A 22,378-nucleotide genomic window follows, 5' to 3' on the forward strand; every position below is an offset into this window, starting at 1 on the left:
AACCAGTTATGGCTATTTAAAAACATAACAGTACATTATGATCATAACCGTTCCTTTCATGACAGTCACCACAACATATCACAGTATACTACAGTGCCACTCCAAGTCTGCCAGGCTATTGAGTTAAGTGATCTCTTGAGAAAGGTGACACCTCCTCCCAGAGGAAGTTGATCCCCACTTGAGTCTTCACTCCTAAATGGTCACCCCCATGATTGCTGGTTATTATTCCCCAATTATTGGCCAATTTGGTGCCAATCACGCTGTTATTATTTTAAAGTGTTACACGCTATTATTAAGGCAATCACACAGATGGACATTTTTGTGGGAATTGGGGTCTTTAGAGATGTTAGACCTAGCATAGCCAGTGAAGTTTGGTATGGCCCTTAATGATGAAAATTTGACTGAGTTTATTTATTTATTTATTTTATTTTTTTAACATGGTATTTAACAGACAGCTATTTCACGCTTGTTCTTTGAGTATCTGATGCAGAATCATAGTGAAGTCACCCCAAAGTCATTTACGATGTAGTATGCATTGAGACATTCATATTTAATTTCAGTCAATAACCAGGCATTGTTACCTCCCAATCAGCAGTCAGTAGGATCCTGATCTTAATTAATAGAAATGCCATTTGATTAAGGTGACAGGGCGGGTGGGTCATTTCCTTGCCTGTCCAGTTCTGGCAGGCACTGGTGTTCTGCCTTCATTGCCAAAATGGAGAAAAAAAAAGAGAATATTGATAACCTGACAACTATTGACCATCCAGTTTAGGGGACAGTTTTAGTGTATTTCGCTATATCCAAAACTCTACTGTCTTTATTCCCTTGGCTGATAATTATGCATTGTCAGGGCCAGTGTGAGATTTGGGAGAAATGTCAGCCAGTCACTGCCTACTACCCAGCAGTTTACCATGCATCTTCAGGGCCCAACGGCAGTGTCTGTATGGGTAGTTTCTGTATCCATCCCACACAAGCCTGTCAATATACTGCATACATCACTATACCTTTTCAGGGCTGTCAGTGATATTTAGAGCAAGAGTCCCTGAAAAATCATGTGTTGGTGCTTGTTCACTTCCTTATATGCCTCAGGGCCAGGTAGGGTAGGACATAAATTAGGTATACTTCGCCCTAAGGAGAAAATGGGATGATTTGATATGATAGCGCGGAGATTGGGACATTTACACCACCACCACTGCTCTGTGTCGATGATTGTTTCTCATTGGATAATGAAATTTGGAAATTGTAGATGCGTCTCATTGGATAGTGTATTCCAAGTAGTGTGATGACAGAAGGTTCAGGATTCGGGAAGTAAACTGAGGTCTCCCGAGTTGTTCAGATCCCATAACAACAGCAGCTAATATTCAAGTTCAAGTCTAACCCAGGTTCATTTGTAATTTGTCAAATCTTCCTGTGGTTGATTTTAATATCAGCTACAGCAGATAGCCTGGAGTTAACCCAGGATAGCAATAGTACTTTCTTTTATAATGGCCAAATCTTCCCATGGTGGATACAGAGCCAATATAGTATAAGGAAATGTTGACTTTTCTACAAAAAAGTGGAGGACCACCTGTCCAGTACTAGTGTTAAAGAAGACAGGATACTGACAACAGCATAGGGGCCTTGGCACACAGTGGGACACTGACCATTAGGATACTGACCAAAGCTGGCCGTGGTCCATTTGTTATGTTAACTGTACTGTTTGGATTATGATGCTACATATAGAGATATACACAAGAGTGGTGAACTTTTAGTCAGTATATACTAAGTAGGGCTGGACAGTTTGCTCTGACATATACACAGGCCAATGACAAGATTGGACTAATAATATATAGTTCTCCATAGAGGAGAGGGATTTTGAAATATGTTGACAAAATTGGAGCTTAAAATAAGCTATGGGTGGACTGCTGAAGTGACAGTGCTATGTATTCACTCTGAAGATGACTAAAAGCTCCTTGAGTTGCTGAACAAGGAAAAAAGGGTTTCAATGGACTTTTAAACAACCAAAAGCCTGTGTGACTTTGGAAAAGAAATCAGTTTTGGGTTTGGACAAGTCGGTGTTAATTAGCAAGGGAAGTATTTTATATGGACATTGAGCCTTGAGTGCACTTAAAGAGAACTTTTTTTTCACCATCGGGGTATTAAAAGAGACAGTGTCCCCATTTATATGGACATGGAGCCTAGAAAGCACTTAAGAGAACTTTTTTCATAGAGCATATAAAAGAAGCAAAAGACAGTTACTTAAGTTACAGACTGCAAGGTTATTTGTGGCTGTTAAGTCGAAATTTTCACGAAACTTTTCGGCTAGTATTGATTAATTTAATTAGAAGAGCAGTTTGACTTGAGCAGACCATGGACCATGCAGATTTTGTTGTGGAAGGCACCTAAGCGGTCATTTAGTGCATTCGGTTTTGTTTGCATGTTGCTGTGGATTTAGTGTTCTGATCGTAAAGAAATTATCATCTGAATATCTGACAGTGACCTTGGGTCGCTACCATAGCATTTCTGAGCAGAAACAGTGGGCAGTAACTTGCACTCATTAACTCCATTCTAATGGACTCTAGGACAAGAAGTAGATCCTGTCACGACTCTTCTTTTCTTAGAACAACATTGGTCTGTCAGAAACTTGGTATTGATAACACTTATTTTCTGCACTGGTCAGTCTAACTCAGTGCAGTGGTCATCTGAAGTGTTTCTTTAAGATCAGATCAGACGTGAGTGGTCAAGATTGGATTGGTCAAGCTGTCCACCCAGACTTCTGTAGGTGTGTTATGATTGTGTTTACATGACAGGAGGCAGGGATTATAACACACATGGAAGGTGCTCCAAGCCAGGTACCCTCTTGGTTCTTGTGTTGAGTGTGTCCAGCTTCAGTGTCCAGTGCTTACCTACCACTGTATAGAGAACAAGAAGCATTTTGGATGGTTTCTACTTCAGAGGACTGAAACAACTTTACAGAGTTTGTAGTCAGGACACCTGACTGTAAAAGTAGAATCATTGTGGATGTGTGAGGAAAAATGGGGTAAATTATACCTTAACTTGATTATTGTGGTTGATATTGATACGAGTTCCCAAGGAGATGATGTCACATGTTGCCTGTGAAAATAGGACAGTTACTTTGTTAGTCAAATGTCAAAACCTATTCTAACAGTCGCATTATCGATGATAATAACATGTTCACTTTAAAACTAACATTTCCTTCCAAAAAAAAGTTGACAAAACACACTGAAAACAATGTGTAGCCGTTGGTGAGAAAATTCTTTGGATATATTTTTACAGATGCTAAAATCGACAAAATAATTCCTGGAGAAGGCTATACAATAATCCTTGAACTGGGAAATCAATATCAATCCCGCCTCTCAATTAATTAACTACTGAGTGGTGAGGGAGTAAATTGATCGTCTATCTACCACCAAGGGAGAAGAAAAAGTCAGAAGACAGTTAGGCTTAAGAAGGAGATATTTTGACACCTTAAGTATGCGTGAAACTTGACACATCAATCTTGCGTAGACTGAATGGGAACTGGTGAAAAAATAAGCATCCCAAAGACTTGTCTCTCTCCTCTCAGCATGCAGGAGCCTTGTCGCTTGTAGATAGAGAGAGGGGAAAACTTTCAGGAAACTTTTCTCTCATCGAATTTGCTGGATAGTTTTACGATAAGGTGGATTTATAGAAAAAAGAAGTGAAAGTTTCAGCTGGGAAAAGGAACTTAAAAAACTGCATGCTGCTTTGTGTTTCAGATAGTTTTACACCAAGCTGGAGCAAGGAGAAAATATTTACAGAAGGTTGAGGGAAATTAAGGACAATATTGGACTATTAGACTAAAAAAGGGGATCTGGAATATGTGAAGGGGACTAAAGGAATTTTTTAAAGCAATACATGGCGAATTTCTCGTTTTCTATAAGACTAGGATAAAACTGAAAGGAAAAGGACTTTGTATACAATTCCAGCTTTCATGTTTTGTTATATTTGACCCGTGAGCACATTTTGACCACCGCAGTCATGCTGGACCGCAATTCGAGTGACCGTTCCTCTGACCGGCAGTCATGGGTCAAACGGTGGTTCCAGAGACGGAAACAGAAGGAGCTGGACAATGCCTCCATGGTGGTGACCATTAATTTACCCAGAGTAAGTTCCCTATGGGGGTAGCCGGTGGTTTGCTGCAGCTGTGTTACTAGCACTGTGTAAACCATGCTTGTTCTTCTGGGGAAATTGAGTGTATTACTTCATGCAGATAACAATTTCCAAGTAATGTATATTTCTGCTTTGTTTCAGGAAATGACTTGAGAGGACTTGTAACAAACATTTCAATTTTTAATTTATTTTAGGACAGTGTAATATCTCTCTCTGTCTCTCTCCCCTCTCTCTCTCTCTCTCTCTCTCTCTCTCATACACTACTGCTGCCTGCCAGTTTAAACCATATGCAGCACACGATGACAGTGACAGACTGGAAGTGTGAACCACATTAGTATCTCTGGTTGACACCTGAATAGAGAGGCCAGTCAGTGATATAACACCACCATGTTATGGTATATGGAGTGAAAGCAGGGATTAGCAACACTCTGATACCTCTGGCCTGTTACCAGCTATTTCAAAGGGGGAGGGGGGGGGGGAGTTTGTGAAAAAGGGGACCTTTTCACATGCACACATACACACAAATGCAGGCATGCACGCAGACACACTTATGCATGCGTGTGCATGCGTGCGCACGCGCACACGCACACACACACACACACACACACACCAAGTTGTGGCATACTACTCATGTTGGCACTTATATATCTTGTGACAGTGTATGCAGGTTGAATGTAGCTGAATTTTATTGTTAAATAATGTCACAGGGAGAAAATCAGGCAGCCATATAATGGTTAACTAAAGTACTAATTTTACTATTTTACTATTTTACTGGTATACATCTAAAGGGGGAAAATAAATACTTATCCCTGTATGCTGCTTAATGCAATGTGAAATGAATTTGGTGAATTTTGACACCTCAACACACAGACATCAGCAAATTCCATCTTTATCTGATAAAACCCCAGCAAGCTTTTTAGTCAGGTTTACTCTTTCACATCGTGAAAATTCCCCCTGTTAATACCAGAGGCTTGTACTTAACACCCCCAATGTCTATAGGTAGACCAAACTTTCTCTGTACATTTCTTTTCTGGTCAAGTCCATTATTACTTTCATCGGGTATAAAGACCAGTAAAATGCACCCCATTTTGATCCATTTTCATGTAGTTCATATTGAGAGACTGGGGGAAGAAACGCATGTAAAGTTGGGACGGTGTTTAATATGTGTGTTTATATTGAGGAACAGTGACAGTACCAGGGTGACAGATACCAGGTGTCTCCTGTCACCTTTATCAGGAAAGGAGCAACACCCAGTGCAGGGTTTGATGGCTCACCTGCCTGATCAGTGATTACTGTCTGATGTTACTGTTATTATGCATAGGAGAGTGTGCACCGTGATTAGACATGGTGGCAGACTAGTTTGGTTGGTCAAGACTGAATTGCTGCTTTTATCAAGAGGTGGACAGCCGATTTTAGCATTTGCTCAAGTTGATGGATTTAAAAGGAAGATACCAGCTACTTTTTACCTTATGTCTTAGCAGACATGGATGAAAACAGTTGTGTCTTGTTGAACAAAGATGTGTTACTTATAGTTACTTGTGTTTAAGTTGTAAAAGGCTACATGAAAGTCTGTGAGAGTAATTATGAAGTAAAAGGTGATTTGTAGTGATTCCTGAACAGGTGGCATTATATTATTGGACCTGTTTACATGCAAAATTGCTTCCAGTTGAACTAGATTTGTATGATATATGTAAATACAAGGACTCCCATATGTGTCAACATAATGTAAATACCACCTCACCAATACATTTATAATCTGCTGTGATTGCTACAGAACAGCCAACAATGGCAGTCTTTCTCCTCTCAACCCCTTGGCCCCAGCGAGGATCATAGGGTTTTACCAGTGAAGTGTTTGCTAGCAACTCAAGTTAATTATGGAGTGTCCCTGCTGGGCGGTACAGGTGTCACTTTCTCCATTTGAAAAGGAGTTTGGCTTCACTGTGGACAGAATGGCTGTGTAGGCAAATACTAAATATTTATATGGCGGCTGAGGTTTACTTGGAGTATGGGGGAGTGAAATTGACATGAAATGAACGTGAAATTGAGTGGTGGCTCAAGGAGGCTTGAAATCAGCGAGGTGGATTCAAATGAACAAAGTGAAATTTATTCAGTTGAAAGGGGACAATGACGTGAAAAAGGTGCCACAAACGCTGCTGAAGTAGAGGAATTATTCGCAAACAAAAGCTGAAGTTGGTTGTAAGGCAATACTGATGATGATGCTATGGATTATGGTTGAAATGTACTCTTTTGGGATTTGATATATGTGTTTCTGTTAATATGAAGAGAAAACAAGGAGAAAGTTACTGAAGTGTGGGCAAACCTTCTTGGAAGACTTCAATTGGGCATAATATTGTTGCAGTTTGTTGGTTGATACCAGAACACAATAGAAAGACACTGAAGTGCTGAAAGAAAGTGAAAATATTTTCATATTTGATAGGGAGTTTTCATGAAGAAGTGACAACTAGACAAAGGTTGTGAGATTTGTGTTGAGGTTGTCCAGGGGCCTGAAAAGGATTACCACTGACCTCTCACATATCCATGTGGTAATTGTGGTTACTCTTTTTCTTTTATCCTTTCTCAAAATGTTGAAACACTTGAAAGAAAATCCCTCTGAAAGGAGGGATATTGAGAGAGTATTGGCACACACACGCACCTACGTGTATCAGTCTACGAAACCAGTAAAGCAGCAACGAGAGCGAGCACCTGCGCATCATCAGCAATGTTTACATGAGGATCCTAAGCCCAGGTTTAAGGGAAGTGTGGGGTATACCAATCCGGTAGGTGGACCATGTTTGGCAGGATTTTTAAAATTATTTCCTGACAGAGGTGGTATTTATGAGAATTTTGTAATTTTTTAAAAGTTTTTGCCTTGTTCCAATCATAGCCATAAATGATTATGGAACAATTTTGGATGTAGTATGGGTCAGGAAATAAAATGCCTAAAAGCGAAATAAAGAAATCTAGGTATATTTTATCAAGGGAAAATGGCGATTTTGCCTAAGACTTGATGATATTGTTTCTGAGTCTGATGTTGAATACAGCTCAAAACATAGAAAAGCAACGGGCATTTTTTCCAAAAAACAAAAAAGGGGAATTTTTTTTTTCAATATTTTATCAAAAAATAGTATTTTCCCCAAGACATCTGATCCCATACCACCAATAGGAAACACGGCATCCTTATCACATCCCATTCTCTTCCCCTATAACAATAGGGGACATGCCTTCCGTGTAGACCCCGCAGCTCAGGTGGTTACTATCCCTGATGATAGCCGTGATAAAGTCACTTACACAACTTTACCAGCCTCAGCGTCCCTGGGCGATGTTTATCTTCCATTGCTACCTGCTGTGAATGACAGACTGAGAGATTTCACAGACATCACTGTAGCCATAGGGTTGTTGTTGTCACAAGTGCCAGGGGGAGGGTGTTGCCTGATACTGTGGGCTCTCACGTAGGTTATAATGAATTGGGGAAATCTGGGCATTGCTTTCCTGTATGCCTGTTAGCTAGCAATTTTAGGGGAGGGGCGGGGGATGGGGGGTATTTTTGGGAAATTATTGTATTCCCCAAGTTGGCCCTGCTTTAGAAATGGAGTGAAATTTAGATAAAATTTTGATTCAGAGTTGAACTTTTCTTTCCAAAAGGGAGGGCAGTTCTTGGGGACTGCCAACCCTACCTTCCCTATGAGCTGATGAGTTTTGGACACTGGTAAAACACAAGGGTGAATTTGTGTAATTCAAAAATACTTTGCTAAATTTTCTCAAATTTTAAAAGCTTCCCCATGAATAGCAAATGTGTGTTTATATAAGTGGTTTGTACACACATTAAAAAATGAGATTAAAGAGGAAATGTAAGGATATATTTGCAAAAATTCATAATTGACTGAACACATCTATGTTTCAGCTCTGTCTTTACCCTGGTTTGAAAGTCAAACATTTCACCTATAGTAAACGTCGTGTATGGCCCTGTATTAAAATGAAGAAATGAGATATCTTATTATGGTATTGATGTACAAACTGCCCCTCCTCTCTGGCCTCTTTGTCACCAGTGTTACAAGATGCCCTGTATGCCTTATAGGAATTCTGTTGAAATTTCCATTATGAGCATGTATTCATGAAAGGGTGCGTTCAGAACCAATTGATCCGTAGACTAAGTAGTCCCCAGATCTAATATGGTGAAAGCATGCCAAGATAAAACTGCTCTCCCCCTGCTTGGGGCGATAGTGTCCAAGGTTGGAAGCTGTTGCCAAGCGCATGCCATATTCGTTCCATGGACTAGTTAGTCCATGGATCAACTGGTACTAAATAGGCCCAATGGCTCTTTAGTTCCTGTATACCTGAAGCCTTGTTTTTGTGTGACAGTGACACAGGTCAGCGACCAGTGTGTTATTACTGGCCAGGTATCCAGGGGCTAGTGGTTGACCAGTGTCATTGTTTAATTGCTTTACTATTCAAATTTCAGGTGAAATTTTAGGTTGCTGAATCATCTTAAGGTTTTTTTTTTTTTTTTTTTTTTTTTTTTTTTTTTTTTTTTTTTTTTCTTTTTTTTTCTCCAAGGTCAGAATGTCACATTGATCAACTTGCCAAGAGTTAGTGGGTGTCCAGTGTCAATGTTTGTTTACATGGTCAAATTTCGGAAAGTGAAAATTTTGACAACTGAGTCATATTGGGATTTTTATTTGATATCCGAACTTAAAAGAATCTGTTTATCATGATTTCAGCTTCTATGAAAGGGGCTGAAAAAAGAAATATCATAATATCATTTATTTACAATAGAATAAATACTAAAATATATTTTTCTTTCCTAAATGTGTTTGTCATGTTTGTTATAGTAATTGATATCTTAAACAAGATGTCTTATATTTGTTGTTATATAGTAATGTTATCGTGGCATACTACATTTAAGGTCAGCTGTTAAATTCAATTGTCAGAATTTTTGTTCATTTTGTCAATTAAATTGTTTTATCTAATGCATATCTGCTGTTTTGAATGCAATATTTCATTTAATGTCATTTACTCAATTTTCAGGATTCTTTCACACACAATAAACAATGACACAAACAAAAAATATCCATCATCTCTACATACACATAGTCAAGTCCCAAGGGTTCCTATAAATATTTTATAAATATATTAATAAAATTAATATGTATAATATAAGTAGAACAAAAACAATTAAAATAATTAAATGGGATTTTGTTTAATTCTAAAGACAGTTCATCTTAGCATAATTTTCCTTGTGTTACTTTTTGGCAAATTTATTATTCAGTTGATCATTTTTGCATTATGTGGAGAATGCATTGCTTACATATGATGTCAACATATAGCATTAAAACTGTTTTATTACTTCATCTTGCAGGCTTCCTCCTTTAGCAGCATTACAGATTCCACTATGTCCCTAAATATCATTACAGTCACTCTAAACATGGGTAAGTATAAATACTAGTACATGGGCTAGTACCAAAAGTATGTTTATGACCTCTACCATGGAGGTTATGTCTTTGCCTTTGTTGGTTTGTTAAATAATAGCCTAACTCAAAAAATAACTAATTGATTTTGATAAAATTTTAAGGGTAGGCCAGAAATGGGATGTGTTTGGATCATTTAGATTTTTCTGGTGATCCAGCAATACACTAACCGATTAAATAATTGATCCGTTAATAATGAGAACTGAGCTTCCTTGGCGGAGGTTTGCACTCCCTGAATGCCCATGTAGTTATTATTTATTGTTCTCCAACATTGCTATATCAGTGCCAGGCATTGGAAGCACTGGGACATGTTTTCCAGGCCTTTTTTGGACAATGAATATGTTTATACCTCAAGCTAATGTCTGGTTCAGCTTGTCGAAATCACTGTGTCTTATTTCCACCAGTCTGTGTATGATCATAAAACACTGGCAGATGTATTGTGAACGGGATGTTAGTGTCTGTGACCAAGTAATTAGTCATTGTTGATGGCAGTTTAATTGCCATTTACAGTTTTATGGTCCTATGAATATATTATGGACAATTGTTATTCAGCATGAAAAATGAGAATATTATTTTTGTGATTCTGTCTTCATTAAGCACTGGCACATATGCAAGCAATCGTATCAAGATTTTTACTGTGAAAGAAAAATAAAGTGGACCAAGTAATGGCTGCCATATTTTGCCCATTTTGTTTCCATGTTTGTGACCCAAGGATACAGAACGTGTAAAATCTTAAGTTTTGTTTTGTTACAAGATTAAAACCTAATAGGTAGACCACTTCTCTGTTTTCTAAACCAGATCATAATAAGGCTAAACCTGTAGGTATGACATTTACCTGTGAGACTATGTAAATTTGTCAGTATTTCATAAAATCCTATTCTCTCTTTCAGACACTGTGAACTTCCTAGGTATCAGTATAGTAGGCCAGAGCAACAAGAGTGGAGATGGTGGGATATACGTAGGGTCCATTATGAAAGGGTACGTGAATCACAACAAAGGTGGACTTATCCTAAAACTTAAAAAAATGGAGAGTCTGGTTTGGCCCTAGACATATTTGAAATGTAGACCAAGAATTTCTGTCTTGAAGTTATTCCAAAAGTTGGCTTTTTGGTATGTGTGTGTTTGTGTGTGCGCACGTGTGTTTTTACTACAGATTTTTTACTACAAATTTAACCTGTGTCTCCCACTTTCAGAGGTGCGGTGGCCCAGGACGGCCGCATAGAACCAGGAGACATGATTCTGGAAGTGAATGGCATCAGCTTTGAGAACATGAGCAATGATGATGCCGTCAGGGTACTACGGGAAGCAGTGCAAAAACCAGGGTAAGGGCAAGGTCATGAGTGGCACACTTTGTTGAAGGTCAAGGTCATGTTAGGTTGCTAAATTTGAAAATATGATAATGTCAAGGTCGGGTTAAGAATGCCATGTTTGTCTTTGTTTTAAGGATTTCGAAGTTTTACTAAACCATGGTACAGAAAAGTTCAGTTTACTGTTTCAGACTTGGTTTAATCCCAGAAGTCCTTTTGTCTCTGTTGTGTTTTGAATTTTAGTATGTGGTCATCAGAATGTAAAAAGACAGATGTACATTTTCATTTCCACTGGTGAATTGTTTCCGCAGAATTCAGTGAATCATTGTAATTACTTAGTTACATGAAAATATTGCTGCTGCTGCAGTTTCTTTTTGAAACATGATAACTCCTTATCTCTGTCTCTCTTACAGTCCAGTAACTCTAGTGGTCGCCAAATGTTGGGACCCCAATCCAAAAGGTTACTTCACAATCCCACGCCATGAGCCCGTGCGGCCAATAGACCCGTCTGCATGGGTCGCGCACACGACAGCCATGGTGGGGAACTACGGAGGACCTGGCAGTACAAATATGAGCAGTATGACCTCTGGGAGTTCCTCTATAACAAGTTCTATACCAGACTCCGAATGTGAGTGGCTAGGAGATTGCTTTTATGCACAAACTGTGAAACATGTTTTATATCAGACATTGAATTTAAGTGGCCATTGCATCAGTACCAAACTCTGAAATTTGTTGTGCTGGTTATTGTTTACTCATTAATGAAAAACTTGGTAGATAATATTAAAGAATTACATTTAAAATAACAAAAATAAAGATGGAGATATTTCAAAGTAAATTTATTCACTGTTTTTATGTTGCACAGATTTTGACCGTCTAACAGTGACGACAGACATGGCGTCTGTGGTTCGTGCCATGGCCCAGCCGGACTCGGGACTAGAAGTACGAGACAGGTCGTGGCTAAAGATAACAATACCAAACGCATTTATAGGTAGGTATATTTCAGTAAAATCGGGCATCAATGATTACTTAAAATGTGAGAATAAGCACAGTTCTGCATTATCATTTGCAGGGTTCTGATTAAGAGAAAACTGTACACCTCCATATTACTGGAAAGATTGCCCTTACATCAACCTATTTTCGATCTTTTAGATATATAAATTTTGGAGTCATTAAAATTAAATTATTATCTATGTGTCATTTTAGGTGTTTTTACTGTTTAGAATAGAATGGGATACCCTGCTTTTCAATTTTGATTCTACCACTTCAAGAAGGTCTTCACTTTGATTTCAGGCTCAGACTTAGTAGACTGGCTTCACCAGCATATAGAAGGTTTTGCTGACAGGAGGGACGCCAGGAAATATGCATGTAATTTATTAAAAGCTGGCTTCATCCGCCACACGGTGAACAAGATCACCTTCTCTGAACAGTGCTATTATATATTTGGTGATCTCTCAGGAAGTGAGTAGACTCGTATACATATTTAGTCATTTATAATGAGACATGAAGGATAAACGAGCAATATACACACACAGTTGCAAAGTTTAATTACAGCATACATTTGTGTTTGTTTATTTGTTCAGTTGAAAATTAAGATTGAATATCTCATGTATTAAATTTTGCTTATGATTGTAGTACATTTTAAAGTTCCGTTAAAAAGCATTTAAAACAAACTTAAAACATGTTATTTGTGCCAGGTTAAAAAAAAAATCAACATGTATAAATATCTACGAAAGATGTCTTGCTTTTCACCAGATATAAAACAAGAAATTTAAAATCCACCTTATCTGTATTTCTTTCCAGATATGTCACTTCTTAGTCTAGATGACGTAGACTCTGTATCAGAGGTGGATAGAGACACTTTAGCTCCATTACCTCCCCCAGCGTGGGGGGCAAATGTTCCCTACGGCTTTATGCCGCCACAAAATACTGTTTTATACCCCACGGCGCCACCTATGAGTTATACCAATGATATGGGGAGTTTCGGGCCAGGAAGTTACGTCGGTGGCTCTCAAAGTTATATTGGCGGAGGTGGAAACGGTAGCGCAGGAAGTGTGAACAGTGGCTCAGGTATGTGACTAGGCCATTGTGGGTAGAGAGTGGTACTTTAGATATGACACAAGTGATGAACAGGCCCTTTTCACTGTGAATGCTATACTTTTGCTCACAATATAGTCTGTACTTTGAGAGGCCCTAGCAGGCAGTTATGCCACAGGAGATTTTATTCGCTTTCACAAACTGATTAACTGGCCATGCCAGGTGCAGGGGCTCCATTTTGAGCCCTGTCCTACGCAATAACTAGGCTTTTAAGTTGTCAACTGTAAAACTGTACCAGTACAGACTCTGTGGCTTAAGTGTACCACTCCGTGTGAAAAGGTCCTAAGATTGTGCATATATATATGATTGTGCTGCTTCTGCAAGCACCCAGTTCTATTCAAACTGAGCTCAGTCTAGCATAATAACTGTTTACCAGCACACTGAATAGAATTGAAACTGGTTTAAGCGAATGTAAAGCATTTTATTTCTATGAACAAATTTGTGGCAAAATTTTATTTAGATCTTGCATCAATCTTAACATTAATATCTAACTAAGGTTATTGTAGAATGAGCCCAGAGATGTATCAGATGGATGAACATTTGGATATGAGTCGGTATTCAGTAACATGGCATTCTGATCTATGGTCACTATAAGCCTCTGTTACGTTCCTCTTGCGGATGCCTGGAGAACAAACGTTTGTTTTTGCTCACCTTCTTCCAAGTGGGGATTTTTGCACTTTTTAATAGTCAGTGTCAAGTTACTACATCAATGTTAATGACTTAGAATATGTATATTGCCACCTTTTTCTTTGCTATGTATTTGTGCTACAGGTCAAAATTTGTTCTCCAAACATTTGTGAGCCTGATGCGGCAGAGACTTTATACAGCACCCTAGATCTTGGCCATTCACTGTACAATACTGATTGCTTTCCATGGGTCATCTCTCTGATACAGACATCTGTACATGTGACTATAAATACTGAGTGTGTTATCTTGTATATGTGCCATGTTCTGTGATGCTTAAAGCTTCAAGCTTTGAGGTGCTTTACGGCTTGCCATGCATTAAAAGGTGTGATGAAGTTGGTGCAGTGATGCCTGTGCGCTGAGAAGACAAGTTAAGCTGCTACCCAGGGTGTTACGAAGTTAAAACTGGTTTATGGCTAAAAAGCATGCCTGATAAATTCTCTGTGGATTTTCTTTCCAGAGAGCATCATTTTAGTTATTTCACTGAACCTCGATTTACAACTAAATGGATTAATTTGTCGACTGCTCAGATGTGTTTAGCCATGAACCAGATGGAAATTGACTTAACATCAGAATTTTAGCCCGGCAGTGGTCCAGCTGTCATTTGATTTTGGAAGAGCTGGCTAAACACCTGCTTTCTATTGACATACAGCCCCTGTCACAGTGAGCCTGGTGCAGTATGAACTAGCCAGCAGTTATATTTAATCATATTGTATAATATGCATTCCTTCTTATCAGGTTGATATTGATAAAGAAAATGTCCCTCCTCCCCCCTCCCCCCAAATATATTGCTTATCCCTACCTACTACTTGCTGTATATGTTTATGGTTGTCATTAATCAAACAGTTAATGCCAAAGTGGTGATAATGGCTGCATTTACATCAGGACTAACTTGGATCCAGAATAGCCAGAAACGATACCACCACATGATCATGTCAGGTTTTGGGTCCAAGTTTGTCTTTTTCAGAAAAGAACTAAGAATGTTGATCTTTACTTCAAGGTGAAAAAAAAACTGGTCTACTTTAGCCCATGGTAAATGAAAAACAGTCCCAATTACATGAAATATTGTGCCTGTTTTATAAAAGGGTAGAATTGGTTAATGTTTTAGATCAGTAGTAACTTGATTTTAGGGGACTACCATGGATTTATCCCGAACTAAATCAGACCAAATGTTTTTAGTCTTAGAATTAAGATCAACTTTTTGGCAAAAGTTCTTTTGTGAAATCGGTCTTTAAATGTAGTTCATATTTAAACCTAGTTAAGCTTGGTTTATATATTTACCTTCAGGAGTATGCTGGTGACATAGCAACCAAAATAATTGTAGTTTGAGCAGTTGTTTTATCTTTAAAGGGTCTGATTTTTCTGGGCCTTTTATCACCATAAAATGCTGAAATATGTGAATGCAAGGTGTAAGGGAAGCTTGGTAGATATGGGAAATAGAAATTCAGTATATGCCAGAAGATGTAGTGTCATCCTTATGATAAAGGTGGTGTTGTGAAATAATATAAGGTGATTCAGACCTGTAATGACTGGAATTTGATATGAAAGACACCAATTCTGAGCATTGAGCATAGCCGTGTTACTATTGCTCAAGGAGGGTTCACTGATGACCAAGTTTCTACATCCATCCTCCCCCCTTGTTTACCCCTAGCCAGTACATCCTACTGAGGTCACTGTGATGGTAACACGTATTGTTGAGAATTGATGTCAGTTGTCTCTGTTATTTTCTCCTACTAGAGAGTTGGTCTCCACTATTACAGTTGTCATTTGATCCACAGGACTGGGAAGGCAAGTTTTAAGGTAAAATGTCCAAGATTCACTCCCCCCCCCCCCTTTCTATGTAGAGCCCATAAGGTTTATCTTATTTCAAGGCAGTTTTCTACCATTCATTTTCATGCATCATGAATAAAATAATGACACTTTGACCATATCTTAATATTTTATATGTGGTACGTTTAGTAATTTTTCTTGATTTTCTGAGCTAGCTGAATGCCTAAATGATTACTTTTTCATTCTGTTTTGCTATTCAGTTGTCTCTTTGAAAAACGGACTTCAGTCAAGTTTCTGTATCTTTTTACTCATTTCTTTTTATCCTGTCTTTCTATGCTGGCAATGCTCTTCTGTTTTGTCTCGACTATTAATCTGCTTTTTGGATACATATTTCTTTGTGAATCTATCGTTCTTTTTACTTCTTGTGAACTTGTGATTTTTCAACTGTTCGCGGTAATAGTAATGTTTGACAATCCTAAAAGAGTTTATTTTTTCCTTTCCCTGTTTTTTTTAATAATTTGCCAGTCTCTTGGTAATTGCTGTATTTTTGTTTCACATGAAAATGCCTTTTAGTTGGTTATAAAAAAATCTGAAGTTTGAAAGTTAGTTTTATATATTGTTAAGGTTATGATTAGGGACTTAAAGTTGATGGAACATTTGAAGTTTATTAAAAACATGATATAGAAACAAGATTTAAATAATAATAGATAACAAATTAAAAATGATTATATAGCTGGCTTAGCAATTTAATAGATTGAGTTACACTGTTCCTCCACTAACATAATCATACTACCCCAGCCTCTGTATTCTAAACCAAACTACCTCATACCCTCATGATGCCTGTTATGATACAAATGGATATGCGCATGTGATGCTGCATGGGCAAATAGCTTGGGTGAATGTATGCTCTTAAAACCCGAATATAAAGAAATATCAGCTAGGGCTGCTGATAATGTGAGCTTCAAGAAACTACTGAATATACAGATATGCCAGCTGGGTCTGCAGATAATGCAAGCTTCAAGAACTTATTTACTATACAGAAATACTAGGTAGGGCTGCTGAACATGAAATACAAGAAGTGGTGTATTATGGGATACTACAGTACTAAGCTTGATTTTAGTCCTATAAACTGCCTCCTTTTCAATCTAGAAATACCATAAACAGCTTCAGTCATAACCTTGCAAGGAGAAGTGAGCCATGTTTATGCTTTTGTCCTATGGCCTGTCTGCCCTAATCTAATAGATAGTATAAACTCACTGAAATTTAACTTGTGCACATTGGCGGAAAGCTCTGAAAAATATTCTTTTGATTTGAAGGTCTGAGATGCACTAAATTTGGTCTTTTCTTAAAACGTTTTGCTGTCCGTCTCCCCCATTTCTGATATCTTTTCAGAGCTATTTCCAGCTTGAATCTGGTTAAGTATTCTTAAAGCCATAGTAAGTTAATTGCAAGATCACTGTCATTGTGTTTTATTTTGACATAATGACTGTTACACACCCATTCAGCTGTCGTGTAAATGAAAATGATATCCACTGTCTCGCAGTTAATTTACCATGGCCAGCTCTATAACTTTTAACCAAATTGTCTATCTTTCTCTTTATTTTCCTCTTTCATGTCCTTCATTCTTCCAGTCGCGGTTAACACATGCACTTGCATAATAAGTCATACGTGCGTCCAATTACGCAAACTGTGGGAGAAAGAAAAGGAGAGAAAGTCCCCACAATGCACTGCTACTACTACTACTACTACAACTTCTACTTCCTCTGAAAAGGAAAGGGATGCCCCACAATGCATTGCATCTACATCCTCTTCTGGGAATGTAGAAAATAAAGACTCTGAGAAGTGCCCACTGGTTAATCAAGTAGGGGAGGTAGAAAATAAGGATTGTGAAAAGATATCTGGAAAGGGCCAGGATTCCATGGGTCCAGATTGTGATAAACTGGGTTTGTACTCTTTTATCAACAGCACTTATTCTGTATCAGTTAAAGAGAAATCAGTTTGTGCTAGATGGTTTCTGGAATGCTGACAATTTTGTCTCATTGTGGCACATTTGTGGGGCATGATATCAAGTATGTGCATATGTATTTACACTTGATAATGGAAATCATGTATTAAGAAAATAAAATTATCACCATCATATTCAGAAGCATTACTTTTGACATTTTCACAACATGGCATTGAATTCAGCTTTATGTGGTAATTTTATTTATTTATCTATTAAAAAGAACATAAACAATTATTTTTGTCACAAGAAAGTACTATTTAGTAAATAAATATAAAGTATCTATAAGTCTAAGCACAAAATAATGTTGGATATAAATTTACAGACAGTTTTTCAATTCCTCATACTTTGTTTTTGAAAAGTGTGCAGTGTAGAACGGATGTAGCATTGTGATTATATTTATAATGTTTTCTGTCAGATTGTACTGCTATGTTATTATCACAAGATTTGTAATGTTTTCACAGTATTGTGATGTATACATCGTAACTTTATAGTTTCACAGTGTCATAAGTTGGTCCTTTTGCTGATCATGTTTTTTTTATGTAAAAAGCATTTTGATGGGAACTTGTGCATTATCACTATTGCGACTGTGATTATTATGGCTTGCTATGTCACCAGTAGTAGTAGGAGTTACTGTGTGCCATTTCTATGTGGATTCTTTGTGTTATCAGTCAGAGATTCAAATTGCGGAGTGCTTAAAACTGTTTTCTTACATTTAAGAAGGGATTCTGTATTCACTGTTTAATGTGTAGATTAAGATAAAAACATTTTTTGAGTGCTGCGGGATTCATAACTATCATACCAGGGCAATTAATACTACGTTTTTCTCTTTTAGATAAATTAAGAATTGTTCTAAATTGTGTCATCTTGTATCTTCTAGGAAGCAGCGCTTCTGGTGGCAGTGACAGAAGAAAAGACAGTAAAGACAAAAAATCAGCAAGTGGTTCAAATAGCGGCAGTGAGACCGAGACTGGAAGTATGGCCAGTGTGCGGAGGGGGGCCCCCAGCGAACGCTCCCTTCCCCCACCCCCAGCAGAGCTTATGAACATGCCACCAGATGTCAGCAACAGTCGGCAGTCATTCAGGATGGCCATGGGAAATCCCTGTGAGTTCTTCGTGGATGTCATGTGACATAACCCACATGATCTGTTGTCTGATTGGCTGCATGTTGTCACATGACTGATCATGTGATACTTTTGTTTTTTAATTAAATGTGGTAGACTAAGCTTCGATGTTTTTTTTTTTAATTTTATGATAATCTAATTACATTTTTTGGTGCTTTCTGCAAGCATGTATTTTTCCATCTTGATGTAATTGGACCACTATCGCAGCCAATCTTAAACTGCAAGAAGGTTCTTTGCAGATATTCAAATTTCTCCTTCAGCAAATAACATATTGTTATGAATATTCAGAAATTTTGTAGCAAAAAATATTATAAATATTGGCTGCCATGGTGTAACTTACTGAGTATATGCATTTATATAACACCAAGTTTGACAACAATTTTTGTTAACTTCGTCAATGGATAGTTTAAGTTGCTTTGTTATTGTATTAAGTTGGCTGTTATATATAACTAGTATTTTGTTGTAATACCCATCCCCTTTGTGGCAACATCTGAAATGTTTAGGACAGTGACACTGCTGTTTAAAATCTGAACCAATTTTGATCCCTCGCCCGTCTGTACTCTGCTGTACATGGCATCTTATCAACTGCATTCAGGTCAACAACACTAGAATAGGGATAAAATGCTGCTCTTGATAAGATGGCATGTACACATATGAGCTCCCTTTGCCACTTGGTGACCTTGACCTATTTATGGCATTGACCTTATGGTGACCTTGACCTCATTTTCCGCTTTCAGCCGCATTCATGAGCTTCATATGAGTAAATTATAAAGACAGGCAAGCCTTATCCTAGTCCAGCCCCAAAGAGAACAAAGGCAGAATAGAACAGTGCAATTGCCAGGTCAGAGGACCCATAGAGCAAGGATTAAAAGAGGAATTGAGAACACTTTGAGACCGCAATGAGTCTGGCAGAAAGGCTCTTGGCGCATTGATTAAGCCAAAAGGAAACCTCATAAGACTGAAGGCAGATAAAGATTGAAAGCACAACAGCTGTTGATAGTTTCTCCTTGTTGAGAGTTTGCATGTTTGCCTTTCAACCACCTGATTTTGATATTTCCCCCTTATCAATCACATTAACACACCTGTAGCCTTATCTCCCCTGGTTTGAATCAGAACACTAACCTGTATTGCTGTGTTAGATCAGTTTGGCAATGAAATAGTTCTACCTTAACAATGTCTGCAGTTTTATCATGCCCTTTTAAGCCCACTCTTGGATTTGGTCTTCAATTATCTTGACCAACCTCACTTTTTTACCCACTTGCTTGCCACTTCAAGACACCCAGAAAAAGCCAACCAGTGTGGAAATATGATTGGGATCTAACTTCTTAATGAGTAGTCAGTTGCCTGGGACTTCTGTTTTCTGATAAAAGGATTTTTAACTATTTTGTTGGGTGGATAATGCAGACTTTGGCACATAGGGATTTGGGATGGGGGAGAGATTTGTTTGCTAGATGTGTCACTGTCCTACATTCTGTCCAGTGCCACTTGGTAGGGCAGACACTTTTATTTACACTCAGTGAACTGAGTCCTTGGCAAACCCAGTTGAGCAGTCAAGTAAGATGTAAAGTGATTTTAATATTTTAAGTTAATTGTTCACAACAACAATCAGCAGATTAATTGAATCATCAATTCAATTAAAAACAATTCTTCGTGAACTTAATGACTCGTGGTTTGCAACTGGGTCAGTTCTTGGTGTGTGAACACAGCTCTAGCATTCCTCCTTTATACCTCAGCATTTTAACTTGTCTGGAATGAAGATAGAGATCACAGTAATGTCAGACTTTCCTTAATTGTAGCACTACCACCTGAGTGAACTAACTGATGTGATAGTTTACTGCCATTAGTCTTTCCTGTGTAGTTGCAAGCATGTGTTGCTGAGAAACAGTTTTTTACAAGTCACAATATGAAATTTAAATAGAAAATGCATCTATTTGCTATGGAAAAAGCTTCGAATTCAAATAAAAGATCTTGTTTAATGATAGTTTGGCTTCTTTTTTTTTTTTTTTTTTTTTTTTTTTTTTTTTTTTTTTTTTTTTTTTTGTTAAATCCTTGTATGGCTTTGTTCAACTTTTAAGATCATGTAGGTCTGTGGATTTTCATATTACAGTATGAGGTAAATTGAAGATCTTAAGAAAGCGCATAACATATTGTGATAAACAATAACAATGCTTTTAAAACAAAACAAAAATGGCAAAGAAAATTTGCATGTCCCAAATAAAAAAGATTGATGGTGTTGATCTGGTGATAAGTTTAGGTGGACAAAAACCTTGGTAGCCTGTAAGTGTGATAAAATTGAGTGGTGCTAGATTTTATAGTGAGGTAAGCTAAGATAATGCAAAAAGAACCAGTTAATTATTTTTCTGTATTCAGAATTATGGGAATTTTTTTTTTTAACAATTGTTCCTAATACATTAACTTGTCAAACGAAATCATGAGAAGCTGGAGACAGTTTTAGCAATTTGCAAGTGAACCAATTAATCATTTGAATTGTACTTTTCAAATTTTTTTTCTGATACAATGAATGAAACAGTTATAGAAAAGATATATTTTAGTTTCTCAAGTGGGAGGGACAGCACTGAACTGTCAGTGTCTGTATCAGACCTATTTATTCTGGTACAGGCAATTCCAAATAATAAAATCATGAAGTAAACACATTATTTAAATTAAAGGAAATATTTTGATGTGCTAATTGTGTCAGTTGTGCTAGACCAACAGATGTGCCCTAAGATTTTTGCTAGATACAACCTAACTGTATTGATTGCCTATTATGTTGATAAATGTGACCTAATTGTAAGTTGTTAACATAGATTTTTTTTTTTTTTTTTTTTTTTTTTTTTGTGCCAGTATGCATGAATGCGTCACATTGAGCTTGTAGATTTCCTCCTTTTTTTGCTTCTTTGGACTGTAATATTTTTAGTTTCATTGTAATGGCATGTGTAACGCTATGGTCTGGCCTCTCGTTGGCTCATTTTTTCTAGGCCAAATGTTATGCGTTTAATGCAAGGATACCTTCAGTATTGCCGATGTATTTTTATTAATACTTGTACATGTATCAGTTGTGTATATAAACTTTTTTCTATTATACATATATACATAGTGATATACATATATTACGCTATACAAGTACCGCCCCAAAAGGTTTGTAAACGGCCCAAACAGATGTATTGTAAATTTGAAGATGCGGTCTGTTGGAATAAAAGAAGATGGTGAAGATTTTTCAAAATTGTAAATAAGAATAAATCTTTCCAATTTTGACATTCATCTTGTTGTTGTTTGATTGACATTTAACTACATTTGTTTCAGTGATACGGCAAAATTTGTATTTGATTTTATTAACTCTGCGAGAATGATAACCTAGAAATATTAATCGGGGTTCCCATTATATATTAACTTTATTCTTAGCAAGTGTTTTACTTTGCCATAATGATATATTATTTGAAAACAACTTTTTGTTACATTGCTAAAGATAAAATCTGGACAACTTCAACATTAATCGTAATGTCGAAAGATCTCAACGAACATTTCCATTATGTTACTTGTAATATTTTTTCGTTTGGTGCCATATGAACACTTCGATTCCGTAACCTTTTATACTTTTTTAGTTTGGTGCTAGCATTTTCCTCTATTTCTGCTAGATTGGATTATTTCCTTATCAATGAAATGATTTAATTTGGTGAGCAGGATTCCACAACTAACATCAGTTTCTCATGAATACAAGAAAGCTGTCTGCCACACGGTTAACCATTGTAATGATGGTGGGTTCGTTCTTGGGAGGGAAAAGCGGGGTCCGTGCCACTCCCT

General features: G+C 37.4%; 1 protein-coding gene across 7 annotated transcripts in view; it reads left to right on the top strand.

Annotated features, from left to right (window-relative positions):
- Positions 1–22,378, top strand: part of LOC106164491 (segment polarity protein dishevelled homolog DVL-3) — a 77,795-nt gene that overhangs the window by 53,548 nt on the left and 1,869 nt on the right. For 5 of the 7 annotated variants that reach the window (XM_086995108.1, XM_086995106.1, XM_086995110.1 and 2 more), the window contains 10 exons: positions 9,488–9,557; positions 10,487–10,574; positions 10,790–10,918; positions 11,317–11,531; positions 11,766–11,891; positions 12,194–12,361; positions 12,704–12,970; positions 17,083–17,394; positions 18,334–18,558; positions 19,315–21,832. In XM_086995108.1, coding sequence (XP_086851234.1) covers positions 9,488–9,557; positions 10,487–10,574; positions 10,790–10,918; positions 11,317–11,531; positions 11,766–11,891; positions 12,194–12,361; positions 12,704–12,970; positions 17,083–17,394; positions 18,334–18,558; positions 19,315–19,337 — 1,623 coding nt within the window. In that variant the 3' untranslated portion in view covers positions 19,338–21,832. Of the gene's footprint in view, positions 1–9,487; positions 9,558–10,486; positions 10,575–10,789; positions 10,919–11,316; positions 11,532–11,765; positions 11,892–12,193; positions 12,362–12,703; positions 12,971–17,082; positions 17,395–18,333; positions 18,559–19,314; positions 21,833–22,378 lie in introns of those variants that run through there. The other 2 variants (XM_086995107.1, XM_086995111.1) reach the window with 2 other exon arrangements.

The sequence above is a fragment of the Lingula anatina genome, chromosome 9 (genome assembly GCF_051362555.1).
Source record: "Lingula anatina isolate TDL-2025a chromosome 9, LinAna3.0, whole genome shotgun sequence".
NCBI lineage: Eukaryota > Metazoa > Brachiopoda > Lingulata > Lingulida > Lingulidae > Lingula > Lingula anatina.